The sequence below is a fragment of the Coregonus lavaretus genome (assembly GCF_964263955.1).
Source record: "Coregonus lavaretus genome assembly, chromosome: 5".
Classification (NCBI taxonomy): Eukaryota; Metazoa; Chordata; class Actinopteri; order Salmoniformes; family Salmonidae; genus Coregonus; species Coregonus lavaretus.
Genome location: NC_139992.1, coordinates 11,502,766 through 11,523,483, shown reverse-complemented (window position 1 = coordinate 11,523,483; position 20,718 = coordinate 11,502,766). Strand labels below are relative to the sequence as shown.

At 49.8% G+C, this 20,718-nt stretch overlaps 1 protein-coding gene across 1 annotated transcript in view; it reads right to left on the bottom strand.

Moving 5' to 3' along the window:
- The window catches only part of LOC311129571 (serine/threonine-protein phosphatase 6 regulatory ankyrin repeat subunit C-like), a gene marked incomplete at both ends in the record, with an annotated part of 66,098 nt that overhangs the window by 26,458 nt on the left and 18,922 nt on the right, over positions 1-20,718 (bottom strand). Inside the window, 6 exons of the mRNA XM_084161909.1 lie at positions 20-134; positions 214-292; positions 422-634; positions 1,743-1,885; positions 13,868-13,955; positions 14,876-15,076. Of these exons, the coding sequence (XP_084018035.1) occupies positions 20-134; positions 214-292; positions 422-634; positions 1,743-1,885; positions 13,868-13,955; positions 14,876-15,076 (839 nt within the window). The remainder of the gene's footprint in view (positions 1-19; positions 135-213; positions 293-421; positions 635-1,742; positions 1,886-13,867; positions 13,956-14,875; positions 15,077-20,718) is intronic.

The window sequence follows — 20,718 nt, the reverse complement described above, 5'->3', positions numbered from 1 at the left end:
CACACACACACACACACACCTTGTGCAGTCAGATCCGCTGGTGAGGAGTGTGTTAATGAGGAGTTCGTGACCATAGCGAGCAGCGATGTGAAGAGGAGTGTTTCCTTCCTTGTCCACACTGTCAATCTCCCCACCTACAGTACAATAAGACTAGTGAACTCAGACATACTGTACACACACACACACACACACACACACACACACAGGTCTTACCGTTCTGGATGAGTGTCTGGGAGCGAGTGAAGCGGCCGTGGACTGCTGTCATGTGGAGGGGGCTCTTCCCATCCCGACTCTGAGAGAGAAAGACAGAAAAAGACCAGGAGTCTGAATTCTAGAATGAACAGTCTGATACAGATACACTGATCCAGAGAAAATCAGTGAGACCATTCATTCGCTCACCATTCTTAGGCACTAGCCTCACCTGGACGTTGACGTCAGCCCCGTTGTTGACCAGGAACTCCAGACAGAGAGCTCCGTGGGTGGAAGCTGCAGCAAAGTGCAGGGGTGTGAAACCCTTGTTGTTGGGCTGGCTGACGTTAGCCCCGTAGTCTATCAGTTCACTGACCACAGCATCCTGACCGTTGAAACAGGCCACGTGCAGAGCTGTGTTACCAAACGCATTGGCCTCATCTATCTGCAGTCACAGAGGAGCGGAGAACAAGTCATCATCATACTCCACACTATTTAAGTGTGTGTGTGTGTGTCTCTCTCCATGTGTGTGTCTCTCTCCATGTGTGTGTCTCTCTCCATGTGTATGTCTCTCTCCATGTGTATGTCTCTCTCCATGTGTGTCTCTCTCCATGTGTGTGTCTCTCTCCATGTGTGTGTCTCTCTCCATGTGTGTCTCTCTCCATGTGTGTCTCTCTCCATGTGTGTCTCTCTCCATGTGTGTGTCTCTCTCCATGTGTGTCTCTCTCCATGTGTATGTCTCTCTCCATGTGTGTGTCTCTCTCCATGTGTGTGTCTCTCTCCATGTGTGTGTCTCTCTCCATGTGTGTGTCTCTCTCCATGTGTGTGTCTCTCTCCATGTGTGTGTCTCTCTCCATGTGTGTGTCTCTCTCCATGTGTGTGTCTCTCTCCATGTGTCTGTCTCTCTCCATGTGTCTGTCTCTCTCCATGTGTGTGTCTCTCTCCATGTGTGTCTCTCTCCATGTGTGTGTCTCTTCATGTGTATGTCTCTCTCCATGTGTGTGTCTCTCTTCATGTGTGTGTCTCTCTCCATGTGTGTGTCTCTCTCCATGTGTGTGTCTCTCTCCATGTGTGTGTCTCTTCATGTGTATGTCTCTCTCCATGTGTGTGTCTCTCTCCATGTGTGTGTCTCTCTCCATGAGTGTGTCTCTCTCCATGTGTGTCTCTCTCCATGTGTGTCTCTCTCAATGTGTGTCTCTCTCAATGTGTGTCTCTCTCCGTGTGTGTGTCTCTCTACGTGTGTGTCTCTCTCCGTGTGTGTCTCTCTCCGTGTGTGTCTCTCTCCGTGTGTGTCTCTCTCCGTGTGTGTCTCTCTCCGTGTGTGTCTCTCTCCGTGTGTGTCTCTTTCCGTGTGTGTCTCTCTCCATGTGTGTGTCTCTCTCCATGTGTGTGTCTCTCTCCGTGTGTGTGTCTCTCTCCGTGTGTGTGTCTCTCTCCATGTGTGTCTCTCTCCGTGTGTGTGTCTCTCTCCGTGTGTGTGTCTCTCTCCGTGTGTGTGTCTCTCTCCGTGTGTGTGTCTCTCTCCATGTGTGTGTGTGCGTGTGTCTCCGTACCTCCACAGCCAGGTTGAGCAGGTGTTTGACCACAGCGATCTGACCGTTAGAAGCGGCCGTGTGTAGGGGGGTGTAACCTCGCTTGTCCTTACAGCTGACCTCTGCCCCCTGGCTGACTAGCAGACAGACTACATCCAGATGTCCTGCAGGGGGCGCACCAGAGCACACTCAATGTATAATCATCCATTTAAAAAACAGAAATATTACCATCATATCATAAAGTACCAGTCAAGATTTTGGACACACCTACTCATTCAAGGGTTTTTCTTTATTTGTAATATTTTTTACATTGTAGAATAATAGTGAAGACATCAAAACGATGAAATAACACATATGGAATCATGTAGTAACAAAAAAAGTGTTAAACAAAGCAAAATATATTTTATATTTGAAATTCTTCAAAGTAGCCACCCTTTGCCTTGATGACAGCTTTGCACACTCTTGGCATTCTCTCAACCAGCTTCACCTGGAATGCTTTTTCAACAGTCTTGAAGGAGTTCCCATATATGCTGAGCACTTGTTGGCTGCTTTTCCTTCACTCTGCGGTCCAACTCATCCCAAACCATCTCAATTGGGTTGAGGTCGGGTGATTGTGGTGGCCAGGTCATCTGATGCAGCACTCCATCACTCTCCTTCTTGGTAAAATAGCCCTTACAGAGCCTGGAGGTGTGTTTTGGGTCATTGTCCTGTTGAAAAATAAATTATAGTCCCACTAAGCTCAAACCAGATGGGATGGCGTATAACTGCAGAATGCTGTGTCACCAGCAAAGCACCCACACATCATCACACCTCCTTTTCCATGCTTCACGATGGGAACCACACATGTGGAGATCATCCGTTCACCTTCTCGGTGTCTCACAAAGAAACGGTGGTTGGAACCAAAAATCTCACATTTGGATTAATCAGACCAAAGGACAGATTTCCACCGGTCTAATGTCCATTGCTCATGTTTCTTGGCCCAAGCAAGTCTCTTCTTCTTATTGGTGTCCTTTAGTAGTGGTTTCTTTGCAGCAATTCGACCATGAAGGCCTGATTCACACAGTCTCCTCTGAACAGTTGATGTTGAGATGTGTCTGTTACTTGAACTCTGTGAAGCATTTATTTGGGATGCAAACTGAGGTGCAGTTAACTCTTATGAACTTATCCTCTGCAGTAGAGGTAACTCCGGGCTTCCATTCCTGTGACGGTCCTCATGAGAGACAGTTTCATCATAGCGCTTGATGGTTTTTGCGACTGCACTTCAAGAAACGTTCACATTTCTTGAAATTTTTTTGGATTGACTGACCTTCATGTCTTAAAGTAATGATGGACTGTCGTTTCTCTTTGCTTATTTGAGCTGTTCTTGCCATAATATGGACTTGGTCTTTTACCAAATAGGGCTATCTTCTGTATACCACCCCTACCTTGTCACAACATAATTGATTGGCTCAAATGCATTAAGAAGGAAAGAAACTCCACAAATTAACTTTTAACAAGGCACACCTGTTAATTGAAATGCATTCCAGGTAACTACCTCATGAAGCTGGTTGAGAGAATGCCAAGGATGTGCAAAGCTGTCATCAAGGCAAAGGGTGGCTACTTTGAAGAATCTCAAATATAAAATATATGTTGATTTGTTTAACACTTTTTTGGTTACTACATGATTCCATATATGTTATTTCATAGTTTTGATGTCTTCACTATTATTCTACAATGTAGAAAATAGTAAAAAATTAAGAAAAACCCTTGAATGAGTAGGTGTGTCCAAACTTTTGACTGGTACTGTATGTTCAAAAACGTAAGTAATCTTTTTTATTTTTTTTATTTTTACATTTACATCATTTAGCAGACACTCTTATCCAGAGCGACTTACAAATTGGTGAATTCAACTTATGATAGCCAGTGGGACAACCACCTTTAATTTTTTATGGGGGGTGGGGGAAGAAGGATTACTTCATACTATTCCAGGTATTCCTTTATTAGGGGGTGGATCAGCTTTAATATTGCAGATAGGTTGTAACTTCCATCAATGTAATTGTCTGCATCACTTCCAATCCCCCATGTTTTTTTTTTCTCGCAAATATATATATATATACAGTGGGGAGAACAAGTATTTGATACACTGCCGATTTTGCAGGTTTTCCTACTTATAAAGCATGTAGAGGTCTGTAATTTTTATCATAGGTACACTTCAACTGTGAGAGACGGAATCTAAAACAAAAATCCAGAAAATCACATTGTATGATTTTTAAGTAATTAATTTGCATTTTATTGCATGACATAAGTATTTGATCACCTACCAACCAGTAAGAATTCCGGATCTCACAGACCTGTTAGTTTTTCTTTAAGAAGCCCTCCTGTTCTCCACTAATTACCTGTATTAACTGCACCTGTTTGAACTCGTTACCTGTATAAAAGACACCTGTCCACACACTCAATCAAACAGACTCCAACCTCTCCACAATGGCCAAGACCAGAGAGCTGTGTAAGGACATCAGGGATAAAATTGTAGACCTGCACAAGGCTGGGATGGGCTACAGGACAATAGGCAAGCAGCTTGGTGAGAAGGCAACAACTGTTGGCACAATTATTAGAAAATGGAAGAAGTTCAAGATGACGGTCAATCACCCTCGGTCTGGGGCTCCATGCAAGATCTCACCTCATGGGGCATCAATGATCATGAGGAAGGTGAGGGATCAGCCCAGAACTACACGGCAGGACCTGGTCAATGACCTGAAGACAGCTGGGACCACAGTCTCAAAGAAAACCATTAGTAACACACTACGCCGTCATGGATTAAAATCCTGCAGCGCATGCAAGGTCACCCTGCTCAAGGCAGCGCATGTCCAGGCCCGTCTGAAGTTTGCCAATGACCATCTGGATGATCCAGAGGAGGAATGGAAGAAGGTCATGTGGTCTGATAAGACAAAAATATAACTTTTTGGTCTAAACTCCACTCGCCGTGTTTGGAGGAAGAAGAAGGATGAGTACAACCCCAAGAACACCATCCCAACCGTGAAGCATGGAGGTGGAAACATCATTCTTTGGGGATGCTTTTCTGCAAAGGGGACAGGACGACTGCACCATATTGAGGGGAGGATGGATGGGGCTATGTATCGCGAGATCTTGGCCAACAACCTCCTTCCCTCAGTAAGAGCATTGAAGATGGGTCGTGGCTGGGTCTTCCAGCATGACAACAACCCGAAACACACAGCCAGGGCAACTAAGGAGTGGCTCCGTAAGAAGCATCTCAAGGTCCTGGAGTGGCCTAGCCTGCACCTGAACCCAATAGAAAATCTTTGGAGGGAGCTGAAAGTCCGTATTGCACAGCAACAGCCCCGAAACCTGAAGGATCTGGAGAAGGTCTGTATGGAGGAGTGGGCCAAAATCCCTGCTGCAGTGTGTGCAAACCTGGTCAAGACCTACAGGAAACGTATGACCTCTGTAATTGCAAACAAAGGTTTCTGTACCAAATATTAAGTTCTGCTTTTCTGATGTATCAAATACTTGTCATGCAATAAAATGCAAATAAATTTTCTGGATTTTTGTTTTAGATTCCGTCACTCACAGTTGAAGTGTACCTATGATAAAAATTACAGACCTCTACATGCTTTGTAAGTAGGAAAACCTGCAAAATCGGCAGTGTATCAAATACTTGTTCTCCCCACTGTATATATATACATACAGTGAGGGAAAAAAGTATTTGATCCCCTGCTGATTTTGTACATTTGCCCACTGACAAAGACATGATCAGTCTATAATTTTAATGGTAGGTTTATTTGAACAGTGAGAGACAGAATAACAACAAAAAAATCCAGACAAACGCATGTCAAAAATGTAATACATTTATTTGCATTTTAATGAGTGAAATAAGTATTTGACCCCTCTGCAAAACATGACTTAGTACTTGGTGGCAAAACACTTGTTGGCAATCACAGAGGTCAAACGTTTCTTGTAGTTGGCCACCAGGTTTGCACACATCTCAGGAGGGATTTTGTCCCACTCCTCTTTGCAGATCTTCTCCAAGTCATTAAGGTTTTGAGCCTGACGTTTGGCAACTCGAATCTTCAGCACCCTCCATATATTTTCTATGGGATTAAGGTCTGGAGACTGGCTAGGCCACTCCAGGACCTTAATGTACTTCTTCTTGAGCCACTCCTTTGTTGCCTTGGCTGTCTGTTTTTGGTCATTGTCATGCTGGAATACCCATCCACGACCCATGTTCAATGCCCTGGCTGAGGGAAAGAGGTTCTCACCCAAGATTTTATGGTACATGGCCCCGTCCATCGTCCCTTTGATGCGGTGAAGTTGTCCTGTCCCCTTAGCAGAAAAACACCCCCAAAGCATAATGTTTCCACCTCCATGTTTGACGGTGGGGATGGTGTTCTTGGGGTCATAGGCAGCATTCCTCCTCCTCCAAACACAGCGAGTTGAGTTGATGCCAAAGAGCTCGATTTTGGTCTCATCTGACCACAACACTTTCACCCAGTTCTCCTCTGAATCATTCAGATGTTCATTGGCAAACTTCAGATGGGCCTGTATATGTGCTTTCTTGAGTAGGGGGACCTTGCGGGCGCTGCAGGATTTCAGTCCTTCACGGCGTAGTGTGTTACCAATTGTTTTCTTGGTGACTATGGTCCCAGCTGCCTTGAGATCATTGACAAGATCCTCCCGTGTAGTTCTGGGCTGATTCCTCACCATTCTCATGATCATTGCAACTCCACGAGGTGAGATCTTGCATGGAGCCCCAGGCCAAGGGAGATTGACTGTTATTTTGTGTTTCTTCCATTTGCGAATAATCGCACCAACTGTTGTCACCTTCTCACCAAGCTGCTTGGCGATGGTCTTGTAGCCCATTCCTGCCTTGTGTAGGTCTACAATCTTGTCCCTGACATCCTTGGAGAGTTCTTTGGTCTTGCCCATGGTGGAGAGTTTGGAATCTGATTGATTGCTTCTGTGGACAGGTTTCTTTTATACAGGTAACAAGCTGAGATTAGGAGCACTCCCTTTAAGAGTGTGCTCCTAATCTCAACTCGTTACCTGTATAAAAAGACACCTGGGAGCCAGAAATCTTTCTGATTGAGGGGGGGTCAAATACTTATTTCCCTCATTAAAATGCAAATCAATTTATAACATTTTTGACATGCGTTTTTCTGGATTTTTTTGTAGTTATTCTGTCTCTCACTGTTCAAATAAACCTACCATTAAAATTATAGACTGATCATTTCTTTGTCAGTGGGAAACGTACAAAATCAGCAGGGGATCAAATACTTTTTTCCCTCACTGTACATATACACATACATACATATATACATACATACATACATACATACACATACATATACATTTCCTTAAAAATATATATATTTCCCTTTATTACTTTCCAACCCCACCACCCCTTCCCTAATTGGAGTAAACTAGTGAACAACAATGCTTAGGCCTCTACTTCCAGCTTATACATACTATACATACTACTAATTGACACAGTCAATTTTACAATAATTCTATTTTGTTTGTTTTTACTCCTGAACTTCCTCTACCCTCAACCTCTCCGATCATTTTCATGATGTCCATCCGGTTTGCTTCTATATGCCATATCTTTCTAACTGTGCTCTTTCACAAAAGCTCTCAACCTATAACCTATATACACTGCTCAAAAAAATAAAGGGAACACTAAAATAACACATCCTAGATCTGAATGAATTAAATAATCTTATTAAATACTTTTTTTTTTACATAGTTGAATGTGCTGACAACAAAATCACACAAAAATTATCAATGGAAATCAAATGTATCAACCCATGGAGGTCTGGATTTGGAGTCACCCTCAAAATTAGAGTGGAAAACCACACTACAGGCTGATCCAACTTTGATGTAATGTCCTTAAAACAAGTCAAAATGAGGCTCAGTAGTGTGTGTGGCCTCCACGTCCCTGTATGACCTCCCTACAACGCCTGGTCATGCTCCTGATGAGGTGGCGGATGGTCTCCTGAGGGATCTCCTCCCAGACCTGGACTAAAGCATCCGCCAACTCCTGGACAGTCTGTGGTGCAACGTGGCGTTGGTGGATGGAGCGAGACATGATGTCCCAGATGTGCTCAATTGGATTCAGGTCTGGGGAACGGGCGGGCCAGTCCATTGCATCAATGCCTTCCTCTTGCAGGAACTGCTGACACACTCCAGCCACATGAGGTTTAGCATTGTCTTGCATTAGGAGGAACCCAGGGCCAACCGCACCAGCATATGGTCTCACAAGGGGTCTGAGGATCTCATCTCGGTACCTAATGGCAGTCAGGCTACCTCCGGCGAGCACATGGAGGGCTGTGCGGCCCCCCAAAGAAATGCCACCCCACACCATGACTGACCCACCGCCAAACCGGTCATGCTGGAGGATGTTGCATGCACCAGAACGTTCTCCACGGCGTCTCCAGACTCTGTCACATCTGTCACGTGCTCAGTGTGAACCTGCTTTCATCTGTGAAGAGCATAGGGCGCCAGTGGCGTATTTGCCAATCTTGGTGTTCACTGGCAAATGCCAAACGTCCTGCACAGTGTTGGGCTGTAAGCACAACCCCCACCTGTGGACGTCGGGCCCTCATACCACCCTCATGGAGTCTGTTTCTGACCGTTTGAGCAGACACATGCACATTTGTGGCCTGCTGGAGGTCATTTTGCAGGGCTCTGGCAGTGCTCCTCCTGCTCCTCCTTGCACAAAGGCGGAGGTAGCAGTCCTGCTGCTGGGTTGTTGCCCTCCTACGGCCTCCTCCACATCTCCTGATGTACTGGCCTGTCTCCTGGTAGCGCCTCCATGCTCTGGACACTACGCTGACAGATACAGCAAACCTTCTTGCCACAGCTCGCATTGATGTGCCATCCTGGATGAGCTGCACTACCTGAGCCACTTGTGTGGGTTGTAGACTCTGTCTCATGCTACCACCATTGATGAACCTTGGAGAGTTCATCAATGAGCTTGACGCCTTGATAAGTTCCTTTCCTGAGGATGGCTCACCCCTCACAGTTCTGGGGGACTTCAACCTCCCTACGTCTACCTTTGACTCATTTCTCTCTGCATCCTTCTTTCCACTCCTCCCCCCCCCCCCCCCCCCCCTACTCACAAGGCAGGCAATACGCTTGACCTCATCTTTACTAGATGCTGTTCTTCTACTAATCTCACTGCAACTCCCCTCCATGTCTCCGACCACTACTTTGTATCCTTTTCTCTCTCGCTCTCCTCCAACACTACTCACTCTGCCCCTACTCAGATGGTAATGCGCCGTCGCAACCTTCGCTCTCTCTCTCCCGCTACTCTCTCCTCTTCCATCCTATCATCTCTTCCCTCTGCTCAATCCTTCTTCCTCCAATCTCCTGATTCTGCCTCCTCAACCCTCCTCTCCTCCCTTTCTGCATCCTTTGACTCTCTATGTCCCCTATCCTCCCGGCCGGCTCGGTCCTCCCCTCCAGCGCCGTGGCTTGATTACTCATTGCGAGCTCACAGAACAGGGCTCCGGGCAGCCGAGCGGAAATGGAGGAAAACTAGACTCCCTGCGGACCTGGCATCTTTTCACTCCCTCTTCTCTACATTTTCTTCATCTGTTTCTGCTGCTAAGGCCACATTCTACCACTTTAAATTCCAAGCATCTGCCTCTAACCCTAGGAAGATCTTTGCCACCTTCTCCTCCCTGCTGAATCCCCCCCCCCCCTCCCCCCTCCCCCCTCTCTCTCTGTGGATGACTTCGTCAACCATTTTGAAAAGAAGGTTGACGACATCCGATCCTCGTTTGTTAAGTTAAATGACACTGCTGGTCCTGCTCACACTGCCCTACCTTATGCTTTGACTTCTTTCTCCCCTCTCTCTCCAGATAAAATCTTGCGACTTGTGACGGCCGGCCGCCCAACAACCTGCCCGCTTGACCCTATCCCCTCCTCTCTTCTCCAGACCATCTCCGGTGACCTTCTCCCTTACCTCACCTCGCTGATCAACTCATCCTTGACCGCTGGCTATGTCCCTTCCGTCTTCAAGAGAGCGAGAGTTGCACCCCTTCTCAAAAAACCAACACTCGATCCCTCTGATGTCAACAGCTACAGACCAGTATCCCTTCTTTCTTTTCTCTCCAAAACTATTGAGCGTGCCGTCTCTAGCCAACTCTCTTGCTATCTATCTCAGAATGATCTTCTTGATCCAAACCAGTCAGGTTTCAAGACTGGTCATTCAACTGAGACTGCTCTTCTCTGTGTCACGGAGGCTCTCCGCACTGCTAAAGCTAACTCTCTCTCCTCTGCTCTTGTCCTTCTAGACCTGTCTGCTGCCTTTGATACTGTGAACCATCAGAACCTCCTCTCCACCCTCTCCGAGCTGGGCATCTCCGGCGCGGCTCACTCTTGGATTGCGTCCTACCTGACCGGTCGCTCCTACCAAGTGGCATGGCGAGAAGCTGTCTCCGCACCACGTGCTCTCACCACTGGTATCCCCCAGGGCTCAGTTCTAGGCCCTCTCCTATTCTCGCTATACACCAAGTCACTTGGCTCTGTCATATCCTCACATGGCCTCTCCTATCATTGCTACACAGACGACACACAACTAATCTTCTCCTTTCCTCCTTCTGATAACCAGGTGGCGAATTCGCATATCTGCATGTCTGGCAGACATATCAGTATGGATGACGGATCACCACCTCAAGCTGAACCTTGGCAAGACGGAGCTGCTCTTCCTCCCGGGGAAGGACTGCCCGTTCCATGATCTTGCCATCACGGTTGACAACTCCGTTGTGTCCTCCTCCCAGAGTGCGAAGAGCCTTGGCGTGACCCTGGACAACACCCTGTCGTTCTCCGCTAACATCAAGGCGGTGACCCGATCCTGTAGGTTCATGCTCTACAACATTTGGAGAGTACGACCCTGCCTTACACAGGAAGCGGCACAGGTCCTAATCCAGGAACTTGTCATCTCCCGTCTGGATTACTGCAACTCGCTGTTGGCTGGGCTCCCTGCCTGTGCCATTAAACCCCTACAACTCATCCAGAATGCCGCAGCCCGTCTGGTGTTCAACCTTCCCAAGTTCTCTCACGTCACCCCGCTCCTCCGCACACTCCACTGGCTTCCAGTTGAAGCTCACATCTGCTACAAGACCATGGTGCTTGCTTACGGAGCTGTGAGGGGAACGGCACCTCCGTACCTTCAGGCTCTGATCAGTCCCTACACCCAAACGAGGGCATTGCATTCATCCACCTCTGGCCTGCTGGCTCCCCTACCTCTGCGGAAGCACAGTTCCCGCTCAGCCCAGTCAAAACTGTTTGCTGCTCTGGCACCCCAATGGTGGAACAAGCTCCCTCACGATGCCTGGACAGCGGAGTCACTCACCACCTTCCGGAGACATTTGAAACCCCACCTCTTTAAGGAATACCTGGGATAGGATAAAGTAATCCTTCTACCCCCCCAAAAAAAAAAATTATATATATATATATATATATACTTGTAAAGTGGTTATCCCACTGGCTATAAGGTGAATGCACCAATTTGTAAGTCGCTCTGGATAAGAGCGTCTGCTAAATGACGTAAATGTAAATGTAAAGCACCGCCAGCAATTCAAAAGTGACCAAAACATCAGCCAGGAAGCATAGGAACTGAGAAGTGGTCTGTGATCACCACCTGCAAAACCAGTCCTTTATTGGGGGTGTCTTGCTAATTGCCTATAATTTCCACCTGTTGTCTATTCCATTTGCACAACAGTATGTGAAATGTATTGTCAATCAGTGTTGCTTCCTAAGTGGACAGTTTGATTTCACAGAAGTGTGATTGACTTGGAGTTACATTGTGTTGTTTAAGTGTTCCCTTTATTTTTTTGAGCAGTGTACTTATTATGGACACAGTATGCTTACATTATTAGTTATCTTGTTGTTATTAGTTGTTGTTAGTTGTTATTAGTCCCATCCTTCAACTCCATTCAACACCACCCATCTATCTCTTAACACCATCCATATTGGATTTCTATTTGCCATATATTTGTACTGTGATGCTTTACAAAAATTCTGAACCTTTCTATTCTCATTGTTTCTACAGATTGTAAATTGAAACTAAACATTTTTGCTAAAAGTATTATTATATTATTGATAAATTGACTATAACTTTTCAGATCACCCAGTAATGATATCTGCAGAGTTAGCTCCAGGTAAATATTGCAATCCTTTAGCCATTCCTGGACCTGTGTCCAAAAACAAGCTACAAATGGACAGTACCAAAACAAATGATCTAATGATTCTGTCTCTTCGCAGCAAAATCTGCAGAGCTGGGAAGATTGTATCCCCCATATAAATAACATTCTATTGGTAGCAAGAATTTTATATAATAATTTAAATTGAAAAATTATAAGTTTTGAATCCGCCATCGTTTTGCGTATCAGTTCATAAACACTATGCCATGGGATCGGTACGTCAAAATCTCTTCCCAACTATTTTGCAATCTATATGGGACGGCTGTCAATCATTTTGTCCTTAAATGAAACTGGTATACTTTTTTATTTATCACAGTTTTCTTTAACCAATTATGTTCTTCAATGCAGGGCCGACAGACAAGTTCCTTACATTTTCCCACTTCCACTTTCCTCTTCCATTTTTGCGGTAATGCTGCAATTATTTGGTTGTAATTTTGGGTAGAGCAGACATTTCCATATGTTTTTTAATGAATTTATTTGCAAATTATGGTGGAAAATAAGTATTTGGTCAATAACAAAGGTTTCTCAATACTTTGTTATATACCCTTTGTTGGCAATGACACAGGTCAAACGTTTTCTGTACGTCTTCACAAGGTTTTCACACACTGTTGCTGGTATTTTGGCCCATTCCTCCATGCAGATCTCCTCTAGAGCAGTGATGTTTTGGGGCTGTCGCTGGGCAACACAGACTTTCAACTCCCTCCAAAGATTTTCTATGGGGTTGAGATCTGGAGACTGGCTAGGCCACTCCAGGACCTTGAAATGCTTCTTACGAAGCCACTGCTTCGTTGCCCGGGCGGTGTGTTTGGGATCATTGTCATGCTGAAAGACCCAGCCACGTTTCATCTTCAATGCCCTTGCTGATGGAAGGAGGTTTTCACTCAAAATCTCACAATACATGGCCCCATTCATTCTTTCCTTTACATGGATCAGTCGTCCTGGTCCCTTTGCAGAAAAACAGCCCCAAAGCATGATGTTTCCACCCCCATGCTTCACAGTAGGTATGGTGTTCTTTGGATGCAACTCAGCATTCTTTGTCCTCCAAACACGACGAGTTGCGTTTTTACCAAAAAGTTCTATTTTGGTTTCATCTGACCATATGACATTCTCCCAATCCTCTTCTGGATCATCCAAATGCACTCTAGCAAACTTCAGACGGGCCTGGACATGTACTGGCTTAAGCAGGGGGACACGTCTGGCACTGCAGGATTTGAGTCCCTGGTGGCGTAGTGTGTTACTGATGGTAGGCTTTGTTACTTTGGTCCCAGCTCTCTGCAGGTCATTCACTAGGTCCCCCGTGTGGTTCTGGGATTTTTGCTCACCAATCTTGTGATCATTTTGACCCCACGGGGTGAGATCTTGCGTGGAACCCCAGATCGAGGGAGATTATCAGTGGTCTTGTATGTCTTCCATTTCGTAATAATTGCTCCCACAGTTGATTTCTTCAAACCAAGCTGCTTACCTATTGCAGATTCAGTCTTCCCAGCCTGGTGCAGGTCTACAATTTTGTTTCTGGTGTCCTTTGACAGCTCTTTGGTCTTGGCCATAGTGGAGTTTGGAGTGTGACTGTTTGAGGTTGTGGACAGGTGTCTTTTATACTGATAACAAGTTCAAACAGGTGCCATTAATACAGGTAACGAGTGGAGGACAGAGGAGCCTCTTAAAGAAGAAGTTACAGGTCTTTGAGAGCCAGAAATCTTGCTTGTTTGTAGGTGACCAAATACTTATTTTCCACCATAATTTGCAAATAAATTCATTAAAAATCCTACAATGTGATTTTCTGGAGAAAAAAAATCTCAATTTGTCTGTCATAGTTGACGTGTACTATGATGAAAATTACAGGCCTCTCTCATCTTTTTAAGTGGGAGAACTTGCACAATTGGTGGCTGACTAAATACTTTTTTTCCCCACTGTACATTATATAATTCCTATATGTCTCACCCATATAAGCTGCCCAGTGCAAGGCACGGCCATCTTTCTTATCGAAGGCATTGATGTTGGCTCCCTTAGCCAGTAGCAGGTTAACCATCTGAAATAGAGGGGAGAAAGAGAGTGAAACAAAAGAGAGCGGGAAGGAGGAAGGAGGGAGGGAGGAGGAAAGAGGGAGGAGGGAGGGAGGAGGAGGGAGGGAGGAGGAAGGAGGGAGGGAGGAGGAAGGGAGGAGGGAGGAGGAAGGGAGGAGGGAGGAGGAAGGGAGGAGGAAGGAGGGAGGGAGGAGGAAAGAGGGAGGAGGAAGGAGGGAGGATGGAGGAAGGAGGGAGGAGGAAGGGAGGAGGGAGGAGGAAGGGAGGAGGGAGGAGGAAGGGAGGAGGAAGGAGGGAGGAGGGAGGAGGAAGGGAGGAGGGAGGAGGAAGGAGGGAGGAGGAAGGAGGGAGGGAGGAGGAAGGGAGGAGGAAGGAGGGAGGAGGGAGGAGGAAGGGAGGAGGGAGGAGGGAGGAGGGAGGAGGGAGGAGGGAGGAGGGAGGATGGAGGGAGGAGGAAGTGTGTGAGCGTTGTGTGTCAGTCTCAGCAAGCAGCCGGTGGTGACTCAGGTGTGTGTGTGTATGTGCGTGCGTCCATCGTAGGGGCCAAGTGTGGGCGAGGCTCTTTATATAAGCATTCTAAATACGACGTCAATCTGACTAGTGTTTAAGCTAAAACAACAATTATTCCAGTATATGCCTGTATGACTTTACATCTACCACCTATCATGACGCTTGTGTTGGAGTGTTTATTTCTGGACACAACAATATTTTAATACAGTTGTCATCCCTCACTAGTGTACCTAGGTGATAGTCTCAGTAAGGGTTGATTTGGGACTGAGCATGTGAGTGTCAGGGTCAATTGCATTTCCAATTTCGAATTGGAATTTCAGTTCACTTCCTGAATTGGTCCTGGGCCTAACGGGGTAGATGTATGGATGTAAATAAGAGATGTAAATAAGAGATGTGACCCCGTCACCTGTAGTACCTCAGTGTGCCCGTTGAGGGCGGCGTGGTGCAGGGCAGTGCGCCCCCCGCGGTCTGACACGTTGACGCTGCTCAGCAGGGGGATGATGACCTCAGCGCAGCGCAGGGCCTTGTTGGCCGCGGCAACGTGAAGCGGCGTCTGCCAGTTCTTATCCCGCGCGTTCACGTCAGCAGAGTGACGAATCAGCACACGAACCGCCTCCTGAAGAGCAGTGTGTTAAAACAGCACGAGACACGTGTGAGGAGAGTAGAGACTGTGTGTGTGTGTGTGTGTGTGTGTGTGTGTGTGTGTGTGTGTGTGTGTGTGTGTGTGTGTTTGTAGGAAACGTGTGTAAGCAGCATAGACAGAAGAACATGTGTACAGGAAATGCCTCTAAACACTCATGAATGTACAGGTAACTTCCAAAATAAAGGAAACACCAATATAAAGTGTCTTAACAGGGCGCTGGGCCACAAGCCGCCAGAACAGCTTCAATGCGCTTTGGCATAGATTCTACAAGTGTCTGGAACTCTATTGGATGGATGCGACACCATTCTTCCACAAGAAATTCCATCATTTGGTGTTTTATTAATGGTGGTGGAAAACTCTGTCTCAGGCGCCGCTCCAGAATCTCCCATAAGTGTTCAATTGGGTTGAGATCTGGAGACTGAGACGGCCATGGCATATTGTTTACATTGTTTTCATGCTCATCAAACCATTCAGTGACCCCTCGTGCCCTGTGGACAGGGGATTGCCATCCACTCCCATCAGGATAGAAATGATTCACCATAGGTTGAAGGACCCTCAGAATGTCTGTGTATTTACTGGCGTTTACCTTGCCCTCTAAGTGGTTAAGTAGATTAGATTAGAGATTAGATTGAGTTTATTAGTCACATGTACAGGGATGCAGATGTAACTGCAGGGTACAGTGAAAATCTTATGCACAGTGCTGGTCAAAATATGGATAGTAACAATAATAATAATAATAATAATATATACACATTTGCAACTGTAGCAATGGTAAATGACCGTTGGGTGGTGGGGGTAGGGGAAGAGTTGGTTGGGGAACGTCCATAGGGGGAGCAGCAGGGGGGGAAGTGAGAAGTGGATGGAACAGTAATAAAAAAGGAAGTCCGGGGGGCAGGGGGACAGGGGGAGCAGATAGCTAGCTGCCTAGTGGCTATTCAGCAGCCTGGGTCTGGGGGAAGAAGCTATTGGCCTGTCTTCCAGTTATCGCCCTGATGCTCCTGTACTGCCTGCATCGGAGTGAAGGAAGCGGGGAGAACAGGCCATGGCTCGTGTGGCTCAGGTCCCTGATGATCTTCTTGGCCTTCCTGCGACACCTGGTGGAGGGCAGGCAGTGTGCACCCATAGGTGCGCTCGGCCGAGCGCACCATCCTCTGTAGCGCCTTGAGGTCTGCGACGGTGGAGTTGACGTACCAGGCCATGATGCAGCCCGACAGTATGCTCTCGATGGTGCTCCTGTAGAACACTGTGAGGGCCCTCTTGGACAGGCCGAATTTCTTCAGCATCCTGAGGTTGAAGAGTCGCTGACGTGCCTTCTTCACCATGGTGTCCGTGTGGTTTTACCATTTCAGCTTCTTGGAAATGTGAACGCCGAGAAACATGACATTTTTGACCATCTCCCCGTTGATGAGGATGTGGTAGGCGAATTGGAGAGGGTCGAGTGTGTCGGGGAGGGAGGAGGTGTTGTGGTCTTTGACTAGCCTCTCGAAGCACTTCATGATGACGGAGGTGAGTACTATGGGACGGTAGTCATTCAGTTCAGTTACTTTCCCTTTCTTGGGCACGGGGATGATAGTGGACACCTTGAAGCAGGCGGGGATAACGGTCTGAGCTAGAGAGAGATTGAAAATGTCAGAAAACACAACAGCCAGCTGGTCTGCACATGCTCTGAGGGCGCGGCTAGGGATGCCGTCTGGGCCAGCAGCCTTGCGAGAGTTAACAAGTTTGAATTACTTACATACAGTCGATCCTAAGCTATTCTAGTTTGAATCCAGGGGACTGACACAAGGTATTGTGTTGGCTGTGTTGACAGATTGCTATGGCTCTGTTAGGGGTCTGGTTCTGTGTTCAATGCTGTGTGCTACTGCCACTGCATTCCTAACTGACTGGCACTCAGAGCAGAGAGTGGTGGACGATGGTCAGACTGGTGATTATAGCTGAGTGTGCTCTCCTCTCAGCTCCTCTCCTCTCAGCTCCTCTCCTCTCAGCTCCTCTCCTCTCAGCTCCTCTCCTCTCAGCTCCTCTCCTCTCCTCTCAGCTCCTCTCCTCTCAGCTCCTCTCCTCTCAGCTCCTCTCCTCTCAGCTCCTCTCCTCTCAGCTCCTCTCCTCTCAGCTCCTCTCCTCTCCTCTCAGCTCTTCTCCTCTCAGCTTCTCTCCTCTCAGCTTCTCTCCTCTCAGCTTCTCCCCTCTCAGCTTCTCTCCTCTGCTCTCCTCTCAGCTCCTCTCCTCTCAAATCCTCTCCTCTCCTCGCCTCTCCTCTGCTCTCCTGTGCTCTCCTATGCTCTCCTCGCCTGTCTTCTCCTCTCAGCTCCTCTGCTCTCCTCTCCTCTCCTCTGCTCTCCTCTCCTGTCCTCTGCTCTCCTCTCCTGTCCTCTGCTCTCCTCTCCTGTCCTCTCCTGTCCTCTCCTCTCAGTTCCTCGCTTCTCCTCTCAGCTCCTCTCCTCTCCTGTCCTCTCCTCTGCTCTACTCTCCTCGCCTCTGCTCTCTTCTCCTCGCCTCTGCTCTACACCCTCTCCTCGCCTCTCCTCTCCTCGTCTCGCCTGTCCTCTCCTCGCCTGTCCTCTCCTCTCCTGTCCTCTCCTCACCTGTCCTCTCCTCACCTCGCCTGTCCTCGCCTCGCCTGTCCTCGCCTCGCCTGTCCTCTCCTCGCCCGTCCTCTCCTCTCCTGTCCTCTCCTCGCCCGTCCTCTCCTCTCCCGTCCTCTCCTCTCCCTGCCTGTCCTCTCCTCTCCTTGCCTGTCCTCTCCTCGCCTGTCCTGTCCTCTCCTCGCCCGTCCTCTCCTCTCCTCGCCCGTCCTCTCCTGTCCTCTCCTCGCCCGTCCTCTCCTGTCCTCTCCTCGCCTGTCCTCTCCTCGCCTCGCTGTCCTCTCCTCGCCTGTCCTCTCATCTCCTCGCCCGTCCTCTCCTCTCCTCGCCCGTCCTCTCCTCTCCTCGCCTGTCCTCGCCTCGCCTGTCCTCTCCTCGCCTGTCCTCTCCTCTCCTGTCCTCTCCTCGCCTGTCCTCTACTCGCCTGTCCTCTCCTCTCCTCGCCGTCCTCTCCTCGCCTGTTCTCTCCTCTCCTCGCCTGTCCTCTCCTCGCCTGTCCTCTCCTCGCCCGTCCTCTCCTCGCCCATCCTCTCCTCGCCTGTCCTCTCCTCGCCTCTCCTCGCCTGTCCTCTCCTCTCCTCGCCCGTCCTCTCCTCTCCTCTCCTCGCCTGTCCTCTCCTCGCCTCGCCGTCCTCGCCTGTCCTCTCCTCTCCTCGCCTGTCCTCTCCTCGCCTGTCCTCTCCTCGCCCGTCCTCTCCCCTCCTCGCCCGTCCTCTCCCCTCCTCGCCTGTCCTCTCCTCGCCTCGCCTGTCCTCTCCTCGCCTCGCCTGTCCTCTCCTCGCCTGTCCTCTCCTCTCCTCGCCTGTCCTCTCCTCGCCTGACCTTTCCTCGCCTGTCCTCTCCTCGCCTGACCTTTCCTCGCCTGTCCTCTCCTCTCCTGTCCTCTCCTCTCCTCGCCTGTCCTCTCCTTGCCTGTCCTCTCCTCGCCCGTCCTCTCCTCTCCTCGCCTGTCCTCTCCTCGCCTCTCCTCGCCTGTCCTCTCCTCGCCTGTCCTCTCCTCTCCTCGCCTCGCCTGACCTCTCCTCGCCTGACCTTTCCTCGCCTGACCTCTCCTCTCCTCGCCTGTCCTTTCCTCTCCTCGCCTGTCCTCTCCTCTCCTGTCCTGTCCTCTCCTGTCCTCTCCTCGCCTGTCCTCTCCTGTCCTCTCCTTCCCTCGCCTGTCCTCCCCTCGCCTGTCCTCTCCTCTCCTGTCCTCTCCTCTCCTGTCCTCTCTTCGCCTGACCTCTCATCTCCTCGCCTGTCCTCTCCTCTCCTGTCCTTTCCTCTCCTCGCCTGTCCTCTCCTGTCCTGACCTCTCCTCTCCTGTCCTCTCCTCGCCTGTCCTCTACTCGCCCGTCCTCTCCTCGCCCGTCCTCTCCTCTCCTCGCCCGTCCTCTCCTCTCCTGTCCTCTCCTCTGCTCTACTCTCCTCGCCTCTGCTCTCTTCTCCTCGCCTCTGCTCTACAACCTCTCCTCGCCTCTCCTCTCCTCGTCTCGCCTGTCCTCTCCTCGCCTGTCCTCTCCTCTCCTGTCCTCTCCTCACCTGTCCTCTCCTCACCTGTCCTCTCCTCGCCTCGCCTGTCCTCGCCTGTCCTCTCCTCGCCCGTCCTCTCCTCTCCTGTCCTCTCCTCGCCCGTCCTCTCCTCTCCCGTCCTCTCCTCTCCCTGCCTGTCCTCTCCTCTCCTTGCCTGTCCTCTCCTCGCCTGTCCTGTCCTCTCCTCGCCCGTCCTCTCCTCTCCTCGCCCGTCCTCTCCTCTCCTCGCCCGTCCTCTCCTGTCCTCTCCTCGCCTGTCCTCTCCTCGCCTCGCTGTCCTCTCCTCGCCTGTCCTCTCATCTCCTCGCCCGTCCTCTCCTCTCCTCGCCCGTCCTCTCCTCTCCTCGCCTGTCCTCGCCTCGCCTGTCCTCTCCTCTCCTGTCCTCTCCTCGCCTGTCCTCTACTCGCCTGTCCTCTCCTCTCCTCGCCGTCCTCTCCTCGCCTGTTCTCTCCTCTCCTCGCCTGTCCTCTCCTCGCCTGTCCTCTCCTCGCCCGTCTTCTCCTCGCCCATCCTCTCCTCGCCTGTCCTCTCCTCGCCTCTCCTCGCCTGTCCTCTCCTCTCCTCGCCCGTCCTCTCCTCTCCTCTCCTCGCCTGTCCTCTCCTCGCCTCGCCGTCCTCGCCTGTCCTCTCCTCTCCTCGCCTGTCCTCTCCTCGCCCGTCCTCTCCCCTCCTCGCCCGTCCTCTCCTCTCCTCGCCTCTCCTCGCCTGTCCTCTCCTTGCCTCGCCTGTCCTCTCCTCGCCTCGCCTGTCCTCTCCTCGCCTGTCCTCTCCTCTCCTCGCCTGTCCTCTCCTCGCCTGACCTTTCCTCGCCTGTCCTCTCCTCGCCTGACCTTTCCTCGCCTGTCCTCTCCTCTCCTGTCCTCTCCTCTCCTCGCCTGTCCTCTCCTTGCCTGTCCTCTCCTCGCCCGTCCTCTCCTCTCCTCGCCTGTCCTCTCCTCGCCTCGCCTGTCCTCTCCTCGCCTGTCCTCTCCTCTCCTCGCCTCGCCTGACCTCTCCTCGCCTGACCTTTCCTCGCCTGACCTCTCCTCTCCTCGCCTGTCCTTTCCTCTCCTCGCCTGTCCTCTCCTCTCCTGTCCTGTCCTCTCCTGTCCTGTCCTCTCCTCGCCTGTCCTCTCCTGTCCTCTCCTTCCCTCGCCTGTCCTCCCCTCGCCTGTCCTCTCCTCACCTGTCCTCTCCTCTCCTGTCCTCTCCTCGCCTGACCTCTCCTCTCCTCGCCTGTCCTCTCCTCTCCTGTCCTTTCCTCTCCTCGCCTGTCCTCTCCTGTCCTGACCTCTCCTCTCCTGTCCTCTCCTCGCCTGTCCTCTCCTCGCCCGTCCTCTCCTCGCCCGTCCTCTCCTCTCCTCGCCCGTCCTCTCCTCTCCAAGCCTGTCCTCTCCTCTCCTTGCCTGTCCTCTCCTTGCCTGTCCTCTCCTCGCCTGTCCTCTCCTCGCCCGTCCTCTCCTCGCCCGTCCTCTCCTCTCCTCGCCCGTCCTCTCCTCTCCAAGCCTGTCCTCTCCTCTCCTTGCCTGTCCTCTCCTTGC